Here is a 23,180-nt window from a genome sequence, read left to right on the forward strand (position 1 = left end):
TCAGAGTCGCACCTACAACTACTGTTACACAAACTTTGTATTAAATCCAGTGAGTTGAAACTGAAAAAGAGGCCAGAATCATAATATATCACCATCAATGTGATAAAATCCCTTGCAGATTAATTGCATAGGTATTTTCAGCTGGTGCATTGGTTACACCAATGCAGTCGTTCCTGAACTCATGATTGTGATTCACTGATAAGGTTGCAGTAAGAATTAGGGCCGATTCTGGTGGGGATGGAATTAATTTTCCCTTTCAGAAATATTTTTTTAATTTATAAAAGGTAAAACAACAGAAAACAAATCTCCCATTGATAAATGGCTTCACCAATGGTCTTTTCTCACCTCTGGGTATTCAGTAATTTACAATGGCATTATATAAAGGAAGGGTCAGAGAATTAATTTCTTTATTTAGTAAGTCAGTATCAGACTGTAAATTCCCAAGGCAACTTGTAATGGAACCTCACACAAACCAATGTGAGTGACTGGAATTTTTTCCCTAAATAACAAAGAAAATGCATAATTTACTAAGGTGCATCAGATAGTTCTTATTTCTATGAATATTCTCTTCTTGAATGGGAGGCTTCACAAAAGTCAACATGGAAAAACCAGTGACTAGTGATCGCTTTCCCATGTGTCTCCTAAAGGGAAAGGAAAATGATTGGAATACCAGAATAGGTATTTAATTATATCAGATATCTCTAATGGTGGTGAGTAGGATTATGACTCACTCAGTGCAGACTTGTTTGGCTACAAAGAAGCAATGTGTTCCCTTCCCAAAGGGAAACAGTTCAGGTAGCTACCATCCACTCAGGGAGTTGGAAACCACATTACCCCAACTCAAAAAGGAGGAGGTAGGAGGACAGGGAGATTTCAGGACCAGTGGTTTACTTTGAAAATAATTCTCTTGATGAAATAGCAAACAAATTATTTGACCTCGAGAATGTGAAAGGTCTCCCATTCATTTGAACACCCAAGTAGTTCCTTGTATTTATGAGAACTGCACAACGGAGCCCATTTTAAGGAGGTGTCATGTGGAAAAGAACCACGGCTGGAAATTCTCAGCATAAGAAATCCGGATAATCAAGATACTTTGGTGATGACTTTCATGAATCAAATTAAAAACAATGGAAAATATTTCTTCTGTTTTTGTTTGAACTTGTAATTCAAATATAACACATAGTTTGTGTGAACAAATTTTAGGTGGACGGACCAGTGGATTTTTGCCAAACGAACCCTCAAATGTCAATTGCACACAAGTTGTGGAAGAGAATGTTGCCAGCATCCCAAAGCCAGCTTGAGGCCCCTTACCGGTCACTGCCCACCAGTCCCAAGGCTAAACAGTACTGACTTCTACCACACGAGATAGTTTTGCCTGTCTTTGAAATTTATATCAACAGAATCATTCTGTCTGTATGAATTTATCTGTGGGGTTCCTTTTACTCTACATTACCTGTATGATATGCATCTACCTTTTGCATATGCATTTGTAGTTTTTTTCATATTTTTTATTGTATAGTATCTCATTGTGGGACTATGCCATTTAAAAAAAAATTGTTCTACTGGTGACAGACATTTAGCTGGTTTTTCTTTTGGCTTTCACATATAGGGCTACTCCCACTATGATATACATAACACGGTTTTCGGTCAACAGATGTAAGCATTTTGCAGGACGTGCACTAAGGAAGGAAACTGCCGTGTCATGGGCGATGCGCATAGTCAGCTGTCACCATTACTGCCAAACAGCTCTTCAAAGTGCTTCAGCCAATTAAACTCCCACCAACAGTAGGTGAGGGTTTTGGTGTTCCGTATCTTTGAAAGGTTTGGCATTCTCTGTCCTTTTCATCTAGCTGTTCCGGTGGGTGTGTGGTGACATTCTCATTGTTTCTAATTAGCACCCTCCGCATGTGTGATGAAATTGCAGACTTCTGCTTATGTTTGTTAGCCACATGGATCTCCTTGTCGTGAAGGGCATCCCACAACAGCGATCGCAACAGAAGGGAAATCGGTAATTTGGTTTACATATTAATGTTCTACATTTTAATGAATATTCCCAGTGGTGATTAGTCATGCTGATGTGTGGCAACCTTCACACAGGCTGTATTCAGCGTCAGGACCCTGACTGTCCTTTTGTCACCATTGTATTCTGGTGTCCAGCACGGCGTCTTGTTTTAGATAATTGGCCTTGCAGTTGAGTATGGAAACGTTAAACTACAAATTCCTCTCTAAGTACTTCATTGGCACTATTTTAGCTCCATTCTGCTGGTTTCGGTCTGTTGTGCTTTTATTTTCAGTTAATAAGAAATATTTTCTAATGTCCCTGTGATGTCTGCTTTGCTACATCTGTTATTTAGAAGTTAATTTTCAAATACTTATAGATTTTCTAGATATCTGATTGGATTTTTAATTAATTGCAGTTGTGATCTGAAAACCTATGATTTGAGGTTTTTGTGGAGTTTCCATCATGGCGCAGTGGTTAATGAATCCGACTAGGAACCATGAGGTTGCAGGTTTGATCCCTGGCCTCGCTCAGTGGGTTAAGGATCCAGCGTTGCTTTGAGCTGTGGTGTAGGTTGCAGACGCGGCTCGGATCCCGAGTTGCTGTGGCTCTGGCATAGGCCGGTTGCTGAGGCTCCGATTGGACCCCCTAGCCTGGGAATCTCCATATGCCACGAGAGTGGCCCTAGAAAACGCAAAAAGATAAAAAAAAAAAAAAAAATTATCGTGACTTGTTCCATGGCCCAGCATGTGGTCGCTTTTAGTAGGCATTTCATGGTGCACTTAAAAAATGTATACTCTGCAGTTTGGTTTAATGTATAAAATATCGATTAGGTCAAGTTTTGGTAGTGTTATTCAAAACGTCAATGCTGTTACTGATTTTCTCTTTGCCTTTTCTATTAGTTACAAAGAAAAGGATATTAAAATCACCAGTTGTGAATGTGGGTTTGTTAATTTCTCCCTTTAATTCCTGTTCATTTTTGTTATTATGTCTTCCGAGTCATTGATTTCTGGACTAGTTAATCTGGCTGGGCTGTTAGTAGTGCCTTTAGTTCTTTTTTCTTGTGCTGGTCAGATTCCTCTAAATGGATTTTTCAGTCTTTGACCTGGAATTTGTTAGTCTACCTGCCATCTTTCTGAGATCTCAGTGGGAGAAAATGTTGGGTTTTTAAAATTCAGTATGTGACTGACAGACTGTCTTACCTCTGATTCTCGCCCCCATCTGTGGTGTGTGCTTCTAAGAGACAGACTTCTCAACCTTCTCAAATTAGCCTCTGTCTCACCACCTCAAGGACAAGCTTTCAGCCTTCTGCAAAGGTGGGAAGGGACAGTGAGAAGAGTACCTTGTAGCTCTTGCAGATATTTAAACAGCCTCTGTTTGCAACCTCACCTTGTTTCCATTGTAAAGGTACCCAGTGCTGCAAATTCAGCATCGCAGGAGAGGCCGTGAAGAACAAATCAGGTAGCTTCTAAGTTCCCCACATTTTGTTGCTGAGCTGATGGTTGTTCCTGAAGGAGATAGTTGCCAAAAGTATGCAAATTAAGAGACGACTGTCATCTACACCTGTGTTGTTGATGAAATTCTAGCATTGTAGATTTATTCTTCCTATGAATATTCATTTGTTTATTTAAAAAACTCTTATTTCTAAAGAATTTGAGTCAACGAATTAATTTTTTGAGATTATAAATCTTTTAAACTGCAGATCACTCTGGGTGGGAAGGGTAACTCACTGACCACCCCATTGGTCTTTTGATCAAGCCCTTCTGATGAAGAAATGAGAAACCAGCCTCTTAGGACTGGGAGTGTGGGCAAGTAAGAAGGAAATGTGGTCCTGCTCGCAGTATTGGAAGCTTGCAGGGTGGGGACCTGGAGCAGACGCGGTAAAGACTGCAGCTGGAGTGAGGTCATGGGATAAGGGTACAGACTGACAGAATGCAGAGTTTTATGACATGAATTGGGCAGAGAGAGAGAGGAAAGAAGAATTCAAGGATAATTCTGAGGTTTCCAGAACTTATCTGTTGTCGTTATTTTATTTCATTTTGTTTTGGCTTATTTTATTATTTTTTTCCCTCTGTACCTGCAGCATGTGGAAGTTCCCAGGCCAGGGATCAAATCTGAGCTACATCTGCAGCCTGTGCCACAGCTGCAGCAGTACTGGATCCTTAACCCACTGAGCTGCAGCTGGAACTCCTGTTACTGTTTGAATACTTAACCTCCCTTTCAAAAGGTATAGGCAGAAATTTTAGAGTTTACCTAGAATTATAGATTTTTCTAAAATGAAATTTTTCCTCTGAGCCCTTAAAATATAGTACAGATCAGATTTGCTTTTGCTTTCTTATATTGATTATGAGCAGTTATTGTCAGTTACCAGTTTTTCTTTTAAATTGAATTATTTCCTGTCATTTCATCTTGTAAAGTTAGAAAAGTTTTACAAGTTATTTATAGCTTCATTATTATTTTTTTATTCTTCAGTCTATCAAGTTCCCGGTGTGTTTGTTGTACAGTTAGATGTACTACAAAGTTAATATTTAAGAAAAAGTAGTTATTTTGTAATGCCTTAATTTTATCCTATTTATGCTTTAGCTGGCTTCCCCCCCCTTCCCCAGATCCAAACAGTACCAACTCAAAAAAAAAAAAAAATATGGTTAATTTTCTGATTTAAAATATTTTTACTTTTAGAGGCCAGATCGTTCATGTTTGTAAGCCATCACCTATGGAAGGTTTTTAGATATGACTCTTGAAAAATGCAATTAACTTAGGCAAATGCGTTGTTCTTAAGCTGGTGGAGTGAGTTCAGTTTCTCTGCAGGCAATGCTCTCTGCTTTAACAGGCTTTTTTCTGGGGTTACATTCGTTCCTATGGAAACTGACCTCTCTCTTGCACTCTTGTACTCTTTTTTTTTCCCTTCACTTTAGAAGCAGGTTACAGAAGCAACAGCCAGGAGGAAACATGAAATATTCATACAGCCACTACTGAGATGCTTCGACTAACATACTAACAGGTGTATATTTTCTCTTAAAGGCTGTGCGCAGACATGCGCAAACCCACGTGCTACGCATTTATATATGCCGAACAATCTAGACCACAAGAACTGAAAGAATTTCTCTGACCTGGCGACGAAGCTATTCGGTGAAGATGCTCCTGGTCTGGCAAGGCCTGTGGAAGTGGACAGAGGAGGGACAACAGAGCCGAAAGGTGACGGGAGCATTTCTGTTCCGAGTCAGTGTGAATGGGTAGGCTCCTGCCAGTGACCACCAATTAGCAAAAAAGTTAGAAATCAATTACAAGTGCAGTTTAGAGACAGGAATCCTGACCCGGATAGTCTTGGATTTTAGAGGAGTCCCCCAGGACTGCTTCTAAGAGATTCTAAATAAACTACAGTTTGTTGTTTTTTCTTTTAAAAGGAAAAAAAAAAATCAGTAAGTGATAAACTGAACTCATTAGAACAAAGCCTCTGTTCGAAAGTCTGTTGCAGAGGGGATCCTGTTGTGGCTCAGTGGGTTAAGGATCCAACTAGTACTCCTGAGGATGTGGGTTCAATCCCTGGCCTCACTTTGTCATGGATACATACCAAGAAGGATGAAAAAAGTCATATTTTTTGTGGCTCAAGTCAGAAACATCACTGCGAATCGCAGAAGCTGGATTTGAAAATCTGGTTCGTCAATAGCTAGTTAGTGAGCATGACAGAGACATCTAACTTCCTGGAGGTTTGTTTTTTTTTTGTCTTTTTGCTATTTCTTTGGGCTGCTCCCAAGGCATATGGAGGTTCCCAGGCTAGGGGTCGAATCAGAGCTGCAGCCACCGGCCTACACCAGAGCCACAGCAACGCAGGATCCAAGATGCGTCTGCAACCTACACCACAGCTCACGGCAACGCCGGATCGTTAACCCACTGAGCAAGGGCAGGGACCGAACCCGTAATCTCATGGTTCCTAGTCAGATTCATTAACCACTGCGCCACTACGGGAACTCCCTTCCTGGAGGTTTTGTCTTTCATTTTTCAAGTTGAAATAATAATAACTATTCTTGTTGGGAGAGTTTAAAAAATTCACGTGGTTGATTTTGAGTTTCTCCAGTACCGAGACACTGTAGTAGACTCTAGAAATACAGTGGAAAAACACAGTCCCTTCCTAGGGAAGGGCCCAATGCAGTGTCTTCTGAATGCTGCTGAGTAATTATCATTCTCATTCAAATGTAGAATTCTTAGGATGCAGACCACATTACAGTCTTCCCTTTTGAAACAACCACTGTCCCGTATGAAATTATTCATAGCACTTTCCTTCAGATCCGTGGCTGGATGTTTATATATATTTTTTAAAGTCCTGCTCTAAATGCCATTTTCTTCGTGTTATGAATTAATGGAAAATAATGATTCCTTTCAAACAAAACTTCGTCAGTAATATGTTCGGGACATGGACTGAAATTTTAGGACCAGAAAATTCAAGGCCTTTGTTCAAGATAAACTGACTACTCTAAGCAAAGTGAGGAAAAAAGAGTGGGGGAAGGAAGAATTACTCAGAGATACAAGAGAATCCGGGTACCCTTTAAATATATGGCTTCCTTCAGTTACCACGTTTGAATTGGAAAGTGAATTGGAAAGACACACTTTAAAATCTTAGTAGATTATATGTCTTAGTAGAGAGATATATATTAAAAACACCTTTTTTTTTTGTCTTCAATCTTTTTCTCCCTTGCCTTGGAAGATGTGTGATTACAGGTAAAGGCAGACGGAAAAATCTAATCGGAAAGTAAAACTCTATCTCCTTCTTATGAACTATACAAAATTAGTAACTTAGAAGTAAACCTTGAAAATTATATAAAAAATAATTCATAGTTTGTGGTGTTCTCTTGGAGAATTGACTTTATTTATTATGGTCACCCCCGTGTTTATGTCCACGAATACTGACTTGTTGAAACCTAATGTACAATGTGATGGTGTTAGGAGGATGGACCTTTGGCTCCACCCCCACCAATGGGATTGTCACCTTTATAAAAGAGGACTGAGGGCCACCCCTGCCCCATCCACCCTGTGAGGTTATAGGGAGTTATATGAGTGCGGTTCTCACCAGACATCAAATTGGCCAGCATCTTTTTCTTGGACTTTTCAGAGTCCAGAACTGTGAAAAATAAATTTATAAACCAAAATAATGGTGATAATAATAGTAACAATAATAATTTAGAAATAGCAACATAGATGCAGCTCGAGATTTTTATACTAAGTGAAGTAAGTCAGAAAGAGAGCCTAGTTTAGGTTAGAATCTGGATCCGTTTTTTTTTTTTTTTTTTAATGAAATGAAGGCTAAAGGCCTTTAAATAACTCTGAGGTTATATTTTCAGAATCCTATGTCAACCGAGTTTAGTTCAATGTTTAGGACTTGAACTGGGGGCTGGAATTTTTTCATAATGACATTATTTTTTAAGATGAGTGCATTTTAAAAATTCATAAACCAATAATAATAAAACTAATAGGAATATATTATGTACAGCAGGCAGTCATGGGGCAAGCCCTACACCTAAAGAGCCTGAGTTTGAGTCCTGACTTATGACATTGGGCAAGTTCTCAATCTTACAGTTCATCAGTTTGCTCATCTATAAGGTAGGAATAATAATGCCTGCTCTGTGAGGTTATTCTGAGGACTCAAGCACACTGCTACTGCAGGTGGGAGGCACCTGCTGAGTTGGTGCCGCAGTTCTGTATTGGCATGAAAAATGTCTAATGTCTAGTTTCTAGTTTGTCGCAGCATCAAGCACAGCTAACCATGGTAACACTTGCAGTACCTCCTAAAGCAGTTGTGCTGGAGCCTGTGTAGCCCTGAGTCCCATTGTTTTGAAGGGACCAGAGAAAAGGAGCAACTCTAGTTCCACATGGAGGCGGGAGCAGTGACTTCCTTCCCAGTGGAGAATGGAGTCTGCACTACGTTCTCCCCTAAGTTTTGACATATATAATGACTAAGGCGACCTTAAATAAACCAGCCTCAATGGCTGGATCTTATGTTTCATAATGTCCTGCTCTAAGTGCCATTTTATTTGTTATTAAATAAATGTATGTATTTAATACAGGAGCATCATATTTATAATTTGATAAATGTCAAGTAGCTTATTCATTATAACTTTTTTAAATGATTTTTATTTTTTTCCATTATAGTTGGTTTACAGTGTTCTGTCAGTTTTCTGCTGAATAGCAAAGTGACCTAGCCACACATACATTTATATACATTCTTTCTCTCACATTATCCTCCACCAGACTCCATCACAAGTGACTAGATATAGTTCTCAGTGCTATATAGCAGGGTCTCATTGCTTATCCATTTCAAAGGCAATAGTTTGCATCTATTAACCCAAGAATCTCAGTATATCTCACTCCCTCCCCCTCCCTCTTGGCAACCACAAGTCTGTTCTTCAAGTCCATGAGTTTCCTTTCTATGGAAAAGTTCATTTGTGCCATATATTAGATTCCAGATATAAGTAATAACATATGGTATTTGTCTTTCTTTTTCCTCCTTTGCTTAGTATGTCTCTAGTTCCATCCATGTTGCTGCAAATGGCTTTTTTTTTGTTATTTTTAATGGCTGAGTACTATTCCATCATGTATATATACCACATCTTCTTAATCTGTTCATCTGTTGATGGACATTTAGGTTGTTCCCATGTCTTGGCTATTGTGAATAGTGCTGCAACGAACATTTGGGTGCATGTGTCTTTTTCAAGGAAAGTTTTGTCCAGATGTATGCCCAAGAGTGGGATTGTTGGCTCATATGGTAGTTCTACATTTAGTTTTCCAATTTCAATTATTATATCAAGATATTCTAATTACTTAACAAAATGGCATTACTCTCTCCATGGCAGCCAGCTGAATTGCAGGTAGAAATACTCAAGCATCAAAAAATACCTTGTCAAGCCACAGATATACTGAAGCCATTTACTGAAACCACCTACTTGAATATATCAAAGTTCATTGGATTTATAACCTCAGTTGTTTATAATAAAGAAGTTAAGATGTAAGTTTCTACCAAAGAGGATAGTTGGGGAAGGATAAATTAGGAGTTTTGGATTAACATATACCCACTACTATATATAAAATAGTTAAACAACAAGGACCTACTATATAGCACAATAAACTGTATTTAATATTCTTGTAATAATCTATAATGATAAAGAATCTGAAAAAGAATGTGTATATATATATATATATATACATGTACATATATACAGCAAAATATATATCAACTGAAGCACTTTGCTGTAATCTCAAACTAACACAACATTGTAAATTAACTATACTTCAATTTAAAACATGGTTAAAAAACTATCACCAAATAAGAATCTAAGATCATTCAAAAAATGTAAGTTTTTTTAACAAACCCTAAATTGTTCCCTAATTTATATTCATGTTATTTAGTAGTCTGTAGTTTTAAAAGAAACTGTGTGTATATCATCCATTTGATTCTCAAAATTCATATCCAGCTATCAAGAAAAATTATAAGGCATACCAAAAGGCGACAAACCCAATTTGAAGAGACAGAGCAAGTATTAAAACCAGACATGGCAGGGATGTTGGAAATACCAGAATGAAGAGACAAGCCAAAGACAGGGAGAAAATATTTGTATAATTCTCATCTGATAAAGAACCATTATCTAGATTGTACAAAAGTCCCTTAAAACTAAACAACGAGAAAACAAACAGCCTGATTGGAAAATAGGCCAAAGACCTTAACAGATACCTCCTAAAGTAGATGTGCAGATGGTAAACAAACATGTAAAACTATGCCCCATATCACATGTCAGCAGTGAAATGCAAATGAAAACAACAAATAGACACCATTTCACACCCGTTAGAATGGCCAAAATCCAGAACGCCAACACCAAATACTGCCAGGATGTGGAGTAACAGGAATATTTATACATTGCTGATAAAGATGCAACACGGCAAGCCACTTTGAAAGGCAATTTGGTGGTTCCTTACAAAACTAAACATATTTTTGCCATATGAGTCAGCAATCACACTCCTTGGTATTTATTCAAAGAATTTGAAAGCTAATATCCACATGAAAACATGCACATGGATGCTTATAGCAGTTTGTTCATAACTGCACAAACCTGGAAACAATCAGGGTGTCCTTCAGTAGATGGCTAAGTGAATAAACTGTGGTACGTCCAGACAATGAAATATTATTCAGTGTTGAAAAGAAGGGAACTATCAATCGTGAAGATACATGGAGGAAATGTGAATGCATATTACTAAGTGAAAAAAGCCCCTCTGAAAAGCTACATATGGTATGATTCGAATTGTATGACATTCTGAAAAAGTGAAAGTATGGAAACAGTTAAAAGACCAGTGGGTGATCATATCACAATATATACAAACATCAAATAATTATATACTTGAAACTAATATAATGTTATATGTCAGTTATGTTGCAGTAGAAAGCCAAACCAAAACAAAGATCAGTGGTTTCTAGGAGCTGGGGGAGGTCAGGGCGGGCTGCATAGGTGGAGGGCTCTTCTACAGTAGCAGGTACCTATCATTATACATTGTGTAAATTCGTAGAATACACAGCAGCAAGAGTGACCACTAATGTACACTGTGGACTCTGGGTGATAATGATATGCCAATGTAGCTTCAGCTCTTATCACAAATGTACTACCCTAGTTGGGGTAGGGTGGTCATTGATTATGGAAAAGCTGTATTTTATGTGTGGGTGCAGGGACTATATGGGAAATCCATATTGGGTCTACTCAATATTGCTGTGAAAGTCAAACTTTGGTAAAAATAAATTTTATTTTTTAAAAATCCTGGCTTTTTTTTTTGTTTGTTTGTTTAACAGAGTGGTCAAGATGTCTCTGTACAGTCTTTCAACAAAGGGCACTTTCCCAAAGACAGCTCAGATTTTAACTAGAGTCTTAATCAGAAAGAGACCAGCCTGGGACATATGTAAAGTTTTTTAAATTATTTTTTGGCTGTGGATTAAACATCCAGGGGGAAAGAAAGAAATGTGATAAATTGGAGATCAATGAAGTCTAAACCAAGGAAAATAATTTCATGAATACTGATAAAGACTTGTCCTTGGATATCAAGAAAAACGTCCTCTCTGAGAATAACATATAAAAAGTCAGAGTCCTAAGAAACTGTAAGAGAATGGAAAATAAAATAGCAGTTCTTAAAAGAAGGATAACAGTAATAGTCATATTATGGAGTTCCCGTCATGGCGCAGTGGTTAACGAATCCGACTAGGAACCATGAGGTTGCGGGTTCGATCCCTGCCCTTGCTCAGTGGGTTAACGATCCGGCGTTGCCGTGAGCTGTGGTGTAGGTTGCAGACGCGGCTCGGATCCCGCGTTGCTGTGGCTCTGGCGTAGGCCGGTGGCTACAGCTCCGATTAGACCCCTAGCCTGGGAACCTCCATATGCCGCAGGAGCGGCCCAAGAAATAGCAACAACAACAACAACAAAAAGACGAAAGACAAAAAATAAAAAAAATTAAAAAAAATAGTAATATTAGAGAGAGACACCCAGAGAGAGACAGGGAGAGACTAACTCAATAGTTAACTGGTAAAGGAATCAATGGTCCTATTTGCAATTCATTCTGATGGGAATATCTCAAAGGGTCCAAGTTTAAATTTCTTGGTGGAACTTGGCAGCCAAAGTCTCCCCCGCCCATTCTTCACAAAACCTCTCTTCTCAGGACATTATTCTAACACTTAAACAGAACTTAATAAATGATAGATGGAATGGGTTGAAACTAGCCCATGTCAATAGGAGGTGACTTAGAGATATGCTCAGTGGAGAGAAGAAAAAAGAAAAGGTGTCTCAATAATAAAGAATAGAAGCAAAGTAAGAAACTGAGGCAATCGATGATAGACCTTGAGGAAGAGTTTAACTTTTTTGTTTAATTAAAGGAAATTCATTTTTAGCACAAAGTTTTAATATTTTTACCTCCGATGTTTATAACTTTGGTTACTTGGTTACATCAATATAAATTTAAATATATGGTAGTGTGGAGAGCAAAAGAATTGAGCAGTCACAAGAATTTTATCTTTCTGTGCTCTTCTTCCCATTATGCTTATTTGAAAAGGACAGTATTGTATGAAGCCGCCATGTCTAATCATCCTTGGTGACAAGCAGAGAAGTCAGCGGTGGGCTACTGTGGTGCTCGGAGATGCACGTATCAGCACAACAGGCTGAGGAGCAACTCATGGGTAAGACAACTCTAGACACGGTCTGAGAGAACAACCTGCCTTTACTTCCTAAAAATACTAGGACACGGCTCTTAAAAGGGATGGCAAATATGTCGGTTGGGGGTATACATTTATAATCTTAATTCTCACAACACATTTTTTAAATTTATAATTTAAAAAAATGTGGATTCTCAGGAAGGGTCAAAGAGTTGCTCTGTTGGTGAATGGTTGAGCCAGGATTGTATTCTGTTCCTCATTTCTAAAATCTGCTTCCTTTTTACCACCTCTGGCAGTGAGTGCCATTCTGAATGGGAATGGAAAGAGATGGACTAAGGACATAGTCCAGGTATTTGGCTTTAGCAATTGCAGTTTGCTGTTATTGAACTGGCAGAATAAATTTGGGAATATAAATCAGAACCCGTATTTTGAAAATGTTAAATTTGAGACAACTATAGATATTGAAGTAGAGCTGTCAATCAAGTAGGCAGTTGTGTATTTGGCTCTGGGGAGAGGTGAGAACAAAAGAAGTCACAAAGCATTGACCAAGATTAAGAATTAAAATCCTGCCATGCAGTGTTTTAAATGCTTTAACCTCCAAAACAACTCTAAATTATTACTCCTATTATACAGAAAATGGAGGCATACAGTAGGTTGTTGGGATTTGAATATTTGTCAGCCTGACCCCAAGGACTCTTTCACCACTCCATAAATTCCGAAAATAATTGTGATATCCTAGTGGCAGACTGAGAATAAGAGGCCAGTGGACATGCCATATATAAATAAATTACTACTGTCCCTGGACATCAATATCTGATTTGGAATTTGAAAAATAAACTTGAGTGCTGACTATGAAGAGGGCTTACTGTTTTTTCTTCTTTTTTTCTTCTTTTTTAATGACAGAGTAGGTAAGTATTCTTTATTGGCACTTGCCTCTACAGAGATTACTGTGGAGGTGGGAACATTTGAACAAACAACTCTTACAAAACCGTATCTATTGTGAGGAGACAGCTTGTTCCAAGCAATCTGGCTTACACTGTGTCAACATTTTTAATAGATGCTTCAAATAAGAAAAAAAGAGAAATATATAAATACATTGGGCTTCAAGGTCTCGGAGGGATTTCTCAGAACTAGGAGACTTCAGGCAACAATCCAATATGCAACCATTTCTTTTTCTTCCAAATCCCCTCATACTTTTTTCCTTTATAATAAATTCTGTTATTTACTTCTTTTCTTTTTTTCTTTTTTTTTTTTTTACTTATAGTAGGAGGAACATACTGTACTCATGCAATGATATTTATTGATCACCTATTGTGTTAGGAGCTGCGTATAAAGGGCTTCAATTTAGTGTGTGGTAAATGTTCAATGCCTTGTTATTAAGGTGATTAATTGTAAAAACTGTGAGTACTTTGGCCATGGAGAATACAAATCTACACACGTTCTCCAAAGGGAGAGATAATTTAGCCTTTTTGAAAAATGTACCAATACTGGTGTCATAATGTCATTCATTCATTCATTTCTTTCAAATGTTTATTGAGTGTCTAAACTGTGGGGTGGACACTGTGCTAGACATTTGCGACCGTGAAATGAACGGAAAGTACTTGTTTCCTGCTCTCAGTGTCCTCCTGACACCTACCAGTTGTGCGACTTTGATTAAACCACTTCTCATGCGTTCCACTTTTCTCATGTGTAAATCATAGATAATTCTAGTGATTATACCTAGAAGGTAAGTGATATCTCAAAACTCTGAGCTCGGAGTTCCCGTCGTGGCGCAGTGGTTAACGAATCCGACTAGGAACCATGAGGTTGCAGGTTCGGTCCCTGCCCTTGCTCGGTGGGTTAACGATCCGGCGTTGCCATGAGCTGTGGGGTAGGTTGCAGACGCGGCTCGGATCCCGCGTTGCTGTGGCTCTGGCGTAGGCCGGTGGCTACAGCTCCAATTGGACCCCTGGCCTGGGAACCTCCATATGCCAAGGGAGCGGCCCAAGAAATAGCAAAAAGACAAAAACAAAAACAAAAACAAACTCTGAGCTCTAAAGTTGTATAATGGGAAGACTGAGATTTAGTTTTGAAGGACAAAGGAGATTTAAAGAATGGGAGCAAAGACTTTCCAGAAAGCAAGTTAAAACTAAACTACACACACACACATACACTCACACACTCTCACAAATGAAGACGTGAAGCCTGCAGTAGCAACATGTTCGTATGGAGAGGTTGTGGACAATGTGGGGTGGGGTCTGTAGGTTGTATTGTGAAGAGGAGCCTCGAAGCTGGTGTGACAGAGACTGATTGTTCCCATCTAGGATCCATTCTCATCCTCTTACATTGTGAGTTAGAGATGACACAGCATTTTAGTGGGTAATGGGGGATCTCAGCTAGAGACAACCTCCAGCCTCTCTTGCAACAAGGTGATCTAGTTTGCTCCAAATGGGTGGATTATGTATGATAGATGCAGCTTTTTTTTTTCTCTCCTCTCTTGCAACAAGGTGATCTAGTTTGCTCCAAATGGGTGGATTATGTATGATAGATGCAGCTTTTTTTTTTCTTCTTTGTTTAAGACTGCACCCATGGCACATGGAAGTTCCTGAGCTAGGCGTAAAATTGGAGCTGCAGCTGCCACAGCAACACCAGATGCGAGCTACGTCTGTGACCTAGGCTGCAGTTTGTGGCAATGTGGGATCTTTATCCCACTGAACAAGGCCAGGGATCAAACCTGAGTCCTCATGGATACTAGCTGGGTTCTTAACCTGCTGAGCCACATGGGAACTCTGACAGATGCAACTTTGATGTAATTTTCCTAGAGATAAGTCTTCTTATCCTTGATTTCCTCCCTCCCACTCCTGCTGGAAAATCATGACAACTAGAGCAACTTTGGAAGCCATGAGTTAAGGAAGATCAAACCACTTCTCCAACCACAATCTGCTCATGTCTGTAGTGTGTGAGATGAAATCATACAATGTGTAACATTCTGGCATTTTTATTTAGCATAATTCTTTTAGAGATTCATTCAAGTTGTGTGTATCAATAGCTCATTTCTTTTTGTGACTGAGTAGTCCATGGTATGGCTGTGTAATAGCTCGTTTAACCACTCACCCAAGGGAGGATATGTGGAGTATTTCCAGGTTGGGGCTATTATTAATAAAACTGAGATGGATACGTAAGTGCAATTTTTCTGTGTGGACCTAGGTTTTTATTTCTGTAGAATAAATACCCAAGAGTGCAATAGGTGCAATTCCTGGGTTGTATAAGTGTATAGTTTGGTTTTTTTTTTTTTTTAAGAAATGGCCAAACTGTTTTCCAGAGCAGTTATGCCATTGTACATTCCCACCAGCAATGAGTGATGATGCAGTTTCTCCACATTCTTATTAGCATGTGGTATTGTCATTATTTTGTGTTTTAGTCATTCTTATAGGTGTGTAATATCTCATTGTGGTTTTAATTTTTATTTCTCAAATGACTAATGATGTTGAACATCTATGCATATGCTTATTTGCTATCTTTTTGAAATATCTGTTCATATCTTTGTCTATTTTTTATTTTATTCCTTTTTTCTCTTTAAGTCTTTATTGTTTCCTGTGTTATTGATTTTTTTTTTACTGTTGTTTTGAGGATTTTTTTTATACTATTCTAGATTTGACTTTAAAAAAACAGTCCATAAAGAGAAAACATAATTGGACCTCATTAAAATTTAAAAACTTTGCTCTTTGAAAGACCCTGTTAAGGGGATGAAAGGATAAACTACAGACTGGAAAAAAAAGAAAAAAAACTTTGCAGATAATATACCCAGCCAAGGACTAGCAGCTAGTCTTTGTTTTAGATCCTAAAGATTTTCTCCTGTGTTTTTCACTAAAAAATTTATAGATTTACATTTTAAAGTCCCTGATTCATTTTGAGTTTATTTTCTAAAATACCACTGTTGACACCCCCAGAAATGTCTGCGTGTGTTTTTTATTTTTGTTTTTGTTTTTTGTTTTTTTAATTTAGATGCAGAATGGGAAAGATGGGGCTGGTGGTTATGTTAAGTAGTTTTTCCTAATACTCAAAGATAACATATCTTTTCTCAGAGTGCTGCCACAGGCTAGAAGGTAGAAACCACACCATGGGGGCTGGAAAAGCTCTGACTATAGAAAATATCTAGCCGTCTTTCTAGAAGGTCGTTATAGCCAGGTATAAAGTGTCCTGAGGTGATTAGAGAAAGGAAGATTTTATCCGACTACAATCTTTGTAGTTTTACTTCTTAAACTCATTCACCTACTTGTCAATTGTCCTGTTTTTTAAAAGCTGACATTGGAGTTCAAGTGGATTTTTCTTGTAGGCAATGACTGAGACGAGGGAGACTCAAGGAGATAAAATGGGCGAGTTTGTGACATTGACAATAGTGCACACACACACGCAGTTGGTGACTTGCGTTGACTAACAATGGTGTGGTCAGTAAAATTAAGTCGTTTCTGTATCAGAGAACTGATAAGATTTTTTTTTCGATTAGGAAGCACAGTCACCAGGGATTTCCTATGACTGGATCTTACCTGTAATGTCATATACTATTACTGAAATCTGTACCTCCTTCAACAGTAACATTTGGTCCTAGAGCCTTTTAGAATCTTCTACAGAATGAAGGCAAGAGACCCATTTAATAAGCAGAGGAAATGAAATATTCAGGTACAAATGGATCATTATCCATTTTCCAGGCCACATTTTCCTTTTAGATTAAACTATTTCAATTCCTTTTAATTTCCTTCAATTATTTTAATTAAATTACTGTCTGAATTATGCATAAATGTCTGTTTTCCGTTTGAACTTTACTAAGAAATGAAGACGTGGTCTGTGAAAGGCAGAAATGATATGGCCTTTAATGATAACTTCTTATGTATAACCCAGACTCCACTCACATGATACATCATGAGAAAAGTACTAGAATCAGGGACACTTGTACACACATCACATATTTTGATATATTATGTAGTGAAACGATTGATGTAGGCTTTTAGTAATCCCCTTGGCATGCTTATGTAAAACTTTGTTGTCAAAGACGACTCTTTGGTTTTTTTTAGACGAACAAGTTATTTCCTATTTTATTGTCAGTTTTTGCTCTCCGGATAAAATACATAATAACCCATAGACATTTGGAAAGAACATTAAGCTATCCTTTAGAAAATATGGTAGAACTGAATGTGCCCCTTTTAGAGATGAAAAAAACCAATACTCAATGAGGCTTAATATATTTCAACCATTATAAGATATACATCAATTTTTCACATGTTAATGTCTCTAAAATAAGTATGTTTTCTACGGTTAATAGCATCTTGCAATGACTCTTGGCCAGGTGGCTATCAGGATGTAGTTACATGGCATGCATGAGCTTGGTTGCTGTTGGACAACTGCATGAACTTGGTGGCATCACCGGACAACTGTAACTTCATGTTTTAGTGAACCAGTCACTTAAGGGTTATTTGATTCAAGCGTAAGTCTTGGCTGTCCTAAAAACTTGTGTGTCAATACCTTCTAAGATGTACAAAGTAAGAGCAGTACAACTCATGTAACAGGAGTTAGTGGCTTAGAAAACATTCCTGGAGTTAAAACAAGCATTCTTTTTAAGAGAAGCTGGCTCAGAGGGTAATAATGCATATATAAATTATTCTTAGTAAAAAATCGATTGCGAACAATTGACCTTGACTCTTTCATGTTTTCTTTAATACTCTATAACATTGATATGTGAATGGGAGAAATCTATATCTAAATAAATCTAAAAGAGCTTCTTTAATAAGCATAGAACAAAAATTCTAAATAAGGAAACATCATTTGAGTTTGAGAAGCTTTCCTTCTTAATGCAATACTCTTTTTTTTCTAAGTAATTATGAATATAATAGTTGATTCATTCTTATTTCTTCAGCTCTTTTCCTATAAGTTATTATCTATTCATACTGAATGAAATAAAAGACCACAATGTTCCGATTTTGATGAAGAAATCTAATCTTTATTTCTAAGATGTTAGCACAATATACTCACACAATAGCTTTGATCTGTACTTAACAAAATACATTATAGCACTTTACAAACTTTATCAGTTTGGAAAACATTGCATAACATTTTTATTAATCACAATACTTTATATATATCATATATATTTTAATAATTTTATTTACTTTAAAAAGATAATTAACTCTCTTTATTCAATACTTGGTTTTATCAATAAAGCACAGCCTAACAAAGGAAGAAGTGCTCTCATAGGCAAATAAGATAAATAGAACACTAAGAAGAGATACCACCTGTTAGTCTCATTTATTTTAAATTAAGGTACCAGTGGAATGTAAACAAATATTTTTTGTAATTTTTTTTTTTACAAAAGATGTGTTATCAAATATACATGCAGAGGTCTGAGTTCTAGCGACTATCATTATATTTCCTTAATAATGTGGTATAATTTGTTAAGTCATTAAAAACTGTAGCCTTTGGCACTTTGAGTAGAAAAAGAATATATCAATATTTATGTAAAGGAAAAAAAAAACTTCAATGACTAGATAAGTACTTTAAAATCTTTTGTTAAGAAATAGGAAAGATTAGGAAATATCATACTGCACCTGAAATACTGCAGCTTTTTTTTTTTCTTTTTTTTCTTCAGAGCACTAAAACCAGTCCACCTTTCTCTCTACAAACTGGCAGAAGCCAGGAATGTCATAATGGAGGCGGTGGTGGTGAGAAGTGGGGAAGGCAACATTTTACTCCCACTCCCCTCTCTGAGAAGGAAATTGCCAGAAGGGATATAGTTGAATCTGTATTTTATTGCCAGAGTTTTCAATTCTGCTGGTTTCAGCTAAATCCCTAATGCTTCAGGAGGTTGGCTACTCTAGAAAGCTCTGCCTTTTCCTTGTACACGTTGCTAAGGATGTAATATTATTCACCTCTAAACAACTACTTCTGTTCTCACTGAAAACTAAACTGAGATCAGATCCACCAGCTTTGCTGTTACCTTTTGTCCCCTTGGCATTATCAGTTGTACATTGGAATTCTTAAGAAATGGTGTAAACAGGTTTAATACTAAATTACAGGAACCAAATATTTCTTCATACTTGAAATTCTAAGTTGCAAAACACCTCAAAATGTTTTGGTTTTTCCCTTACTGTTGATAATAATGGATTCCTTTGATGTAGGCTGAACTTTATTCAGGATAGGTAGCAAAAACTGTTATTTGCATGTTGAGCACAAGAACTGTGCCCGTCTAGATATTTTGGAGAAATACATTCTTAATTGATACTGTGAGACATTTTTACTTATGAATTTTCATTTTTTCAGATTCTTCCAGTTTATGTCCAGTTAACAAAAATATTTTAGAGAAGGAGGTAAAACCCAACTGTTGTGGCTTTAATTTACTGGTTATCAGGATATCAAAAAAGTTAATCATCTGGAACAAAATGAAATTTTTGGATCACTTATTAAGGGGTGGCTGGAAACACATAAGGGTTGACTTGACCAACGCTGCTAGCAGTGTAACCCACAACATCAAGTTTTGGTTCATGTTTCTTGCTTATAAACTTCAGCAGTATATTTTGCTCAAAAAATGTCAACTGTTATTTTTGCTTTAAAAACAGAACAACATATCCATAAGGTCAAAAAAATAAAATCAATAAATAAAGAAGCCATAAAATGCAAAATATGATCACAATTTCAAAAGACTCTCTAAAACAATGTAGTTTTAATTAGGCAAATTTACTTACTTAAAACAGATTCTTCATTAGCAGTAACTATATTTAAATAAAACGTAAGCAGCAAAAAGCTAAGCAGAAAAGTACTGGTTATTCTTTCACTGAAAACATTCCTACAATTTTTTGTTGTTGTTGTTGAAGAAAGCATACTTTTGGAGAAATGCACAAAACCTTTTCATTTTTTGACTGTGACAGAGCCACTACAGAGGAGCTGCAGGGTGTCCTATTCTAACACAAAGAAGCCAACATCTTCTTAATACAGTAGCATTTCTTTGACAAGGAATTGCACACCACTATTTCACAGCTAAATAGAATTTGAGAGTTTACATGGTATATGTACTAGAATAATCAGCACCACCCATATTGAGCTTTTGGTGCAGATTCTGCAAAATGAATATATAATACTGCATGGCCTCTGCTGTTGGGAAAATGTGTGTCTGGATTCCCACAGCTGATTATAAAGAAAGATTCCCTAACGTTGGCACATTCAGGACGTAAAATAGTATACACTGAAGGAAATCCCTTTCTTTTGATGCTGCCCTCTGCACGCCTTTTGAGTTTGAAGGTAGGTTGTAAGTCTTCACATTATCACATTGGTTAGGTTCTTGCATTGTGCTTTTCCCTCCCCCTGATGTGAAATCTACAAGCTTGAGTGCAGTAGTTCTGGAGTCATTGAGTTCCAGTCTGGTTTGGTGAGAAGGCTTCCCAATTCGCTGGAACAGAGCACTGGTAGAATCAACACGTTGTCTTTTGGGGGTGGCCCAAAGGATGGAACGGCCACTCAGTCCTTATAAGCCCGTGTGGGGGAGGTTCCTTTGTAGAAGATATTTCTAGTGTTTTCAGGGCTGTTGCTTCTTTCAGGGATTAAGATGATGTTGCCCTTTCTCCGCAGGGTGGAGTCGCGGGAGGAAGAGATGGACAGGGTCTCTGAACCAATTTCACTCCCCTCTACCGGGGTGACGCGGATGGTGGTGATTCCATGGTGGTGATGCTCATTATTATCAATGTTGCTTCTCTTGCGATCTCCAGAACCAAAGCTGTCTTTCAGGGACTCACAGCTTTCCGAGTCTCGGTTGAGATCGTTGAGCTCATAAGTTTGGCGAAGGCTGCCCTTTTCAGGGGCTTTCCATTTCCAGGAGCCGCTGCCTTCGCCTTCGGTGGAGGGGATCTGGATGATGGGCCTGTTGTTCTCCGGGTGAGCCTCAACCCTCACGATCCCACTGGGTTCGTGGTCTGTCAAGGTTTTGTAGCGGATGGAGCCGGTGCAGGAGACCGTGCTGCCCTCAGTGTTCTTGGGGCTGCTTTGGAGGACGCCCTGCTGCTTGGACATGGCTATGACTTGCATGATTCTAGGCTGGCTGTTGCTTCTATTACAGGCCACAGTCTTCTCCGCAGCTTTCAACCACTTGGCCCGAGCAGAGCTGCTTTTGGGGGAGGTGCTTATGTTTTCCTGTGTCTCCTCGGGGATGTGCACTAACTGTGAGGACCCAGGGCGGGACTGGATGGACACCCTTGGTCCCCCGGGCATGCTGTTGTTACACCCGGGGACCGTGCCAGGCTGGATCTTGAGGTACTGATTGCCAGGGGCGTGGTGGTCTCCATTGACCCCCACCCTCGACGGCTCCGAGCTGGACCTCATTTCTATGGATCTGGGTGGTGACTGTCCAGGCTCGGTCTCTATAACCTGCAGGGACAACTTCCGACTTTCATTCTTATTCTTCCACTGGGTGAGGAGCTGCTTGGATCTCGCTGAATCCATAGAGGCGTGAATGGTGGCGTTTCTTCGGACGGGGTCTTCCACGGAGGGGGTGTTGGCTCTAGGCAGGGTGTTGCTGAAAGTGACCATGTTCTCCTTCCCCATGGGGCTCCGAGGAGTGATGATCTCGACATCAGCATTTGCCCTTTTGAGGTTTGTCAAGGAGCTCGCATCTCTGTGGTTTCGGTTGAGGATGCCTTCCGTGTGAGCAATCCCGTCACTGCTGCTACCGTTTTTAGCAGCTAAGACTCGGCTGGGGTCTTGATTGAGGTCTGTCAGAGACCTGAGGGCTTCTCTGTGCTGAAAAACACCGTCTTCACTAGGCAGAAAATTCCCCACAGCATATAGGCCCTAGTGTAGGAAGAAACAAGAAATATCATGCATTAGGAGACAAAGTTACTTCGAGTTTGCCTTGGAGAGCATACGGAAGCACCCAGATGAGTGTGGGTTCTCTGTCCTCCACTGATTAATACAAATAGCCCCAAACTAAAAGCACAGTTACTCAGGAAACAGTTTGTAAGTTATATCATAAATCACTGAACTAATCACTCAGAAATATGGAATCCATTCGTTTGTATCATTAATGGGATGTTCTCTCCTTTCTCCATCCCACGGAATGTTCTTGACAATCTTGTCCTCTGCTTTGAGAAGAACAGTCAGGCAATGAGAGAAATCAGGGTTATCGTCTGCTTTTCAAAGCAATCCATTTTTCTGGATTTACGAACTGCTCCTTGAGTGACACCTCACATGGCTTAACTGATTTATTTTGCCTTCCATTGTCGATCATACCTCATGATGGAAAGCAGAAGAGATGTGGAAATGCAGAACAATGAATCATTCATGATATCAGGTTTTGTGATGAGGCCAGAGACACATATTGTTACAACTCACATCAAATTCAGCCCTGTGTGTTCAGCATTTTCCAGAGTTTTCTGGGAGGAGAGGGCAGAAACTGTCACTCGATTGGGGCACCCACATTCTTTCCTGATTTAAACCTGGTCTTAAATTTGGAAAGTAATATTTGATCAACTCAGTACTATTACGCTAAGTGTGAGCCAGGTTTTATTTAATCTTATCGTCACACTCAGGTGATAAATTTTTAGTTTCTTTTAGATTTGAGGGATGAAAATCTGAAAAAGGCTAAAGTTCAGATTCAGAATTTTGTTTCTCTTTGACGCATAGAAGATCTAATCTCTGCTGTATTGTCAGTCTTAGAGATGCTTTGTTTAGAGGTAAGAGCAAGCAGTGGATACCTGTCTGCCTGCTAATTTCAATAGCAGGTAGCCACTGTCTGCTTTTCAAATCAGACTGAAGGAATTCCATGGATTTGACACTAGTGTGCTTAGTAAAGAACAACAGCATTGGCTTAGACTGATAAATTTACAATTTCAGGGCAGAGTGTAAATGGTAATGGAATAAAGTCAAGATCCTATGTCTCCAAGTACTTTAATTCCTGGTTCAAAAATTCTAAATAATACCTATCTATGCTCTCACTGCCAGTTTCCAGGATAAGCAGTTCCTACCTAATGTTCCATTAATTAATAATCGTGTTTA

General features: G+C 38.4%; 2 protein-coding genes across 3 annotated transcripts in view; one reads left to right on the top strand and one right to left on the bottom strand.

Moving 5' to 3' along the window:
- The window catches only part of PLPPR5 (phospholipid phosphatase related 5), a 465,309-nt gene that overhangs the window by 95,504 nt on the left and 346,625 nt on the right, over positions 1 to 23,180 (top strand). For both annotated transcript variants that reach the window (XM_021088656.1, XM_021088657.1), the window contains exons 2-3: positions 5,021 to 5,194; positions 12,071 to 12,194. The gene's annotated coding sequence lies outside the window, so the exon portion shown is untranslated. The remainder of the gene's footprint in view (positions 1 to 5,020; positions 5,195 to 12,070; positions 12,195 to 23,180) is intronic.
- PLPPR4 (phospholipid phosphatase related 4) overlaps positions 18,123 to 23,180 on the bottom strand; it is a 38,513-nt gene continuing 33,455 nt past the window's right edge. Inside the window, exon 7 of the mRNA XM_005663645.3 lies at positions 18,123 to 21,977. Within this exon, the coding sequence (XP_005663702.1) occupies positions 20,652 to 21,977 (1,326 nt within the window). The 3' untranslated portion in view covers positions 18,123 to 20,651. The remainder of the gene's footprint in view (positions 21,978 to 23,180) is intronic.

This window comes from Sus scrofa, chromosome 4 (genome assembly GCF_000003025.6).
Source record: "Sus scrofa isolate TJ Tabasco breed Duroc chromosome 4, Sscrofa11.1, whole genome shotgun sequence".
Classification (NCBI taxonomy): Eukaryota; Metazoa; Chordata; class Mammalia; order Artiodactyla; family Suidae; genus Sus; species Sus scrofa.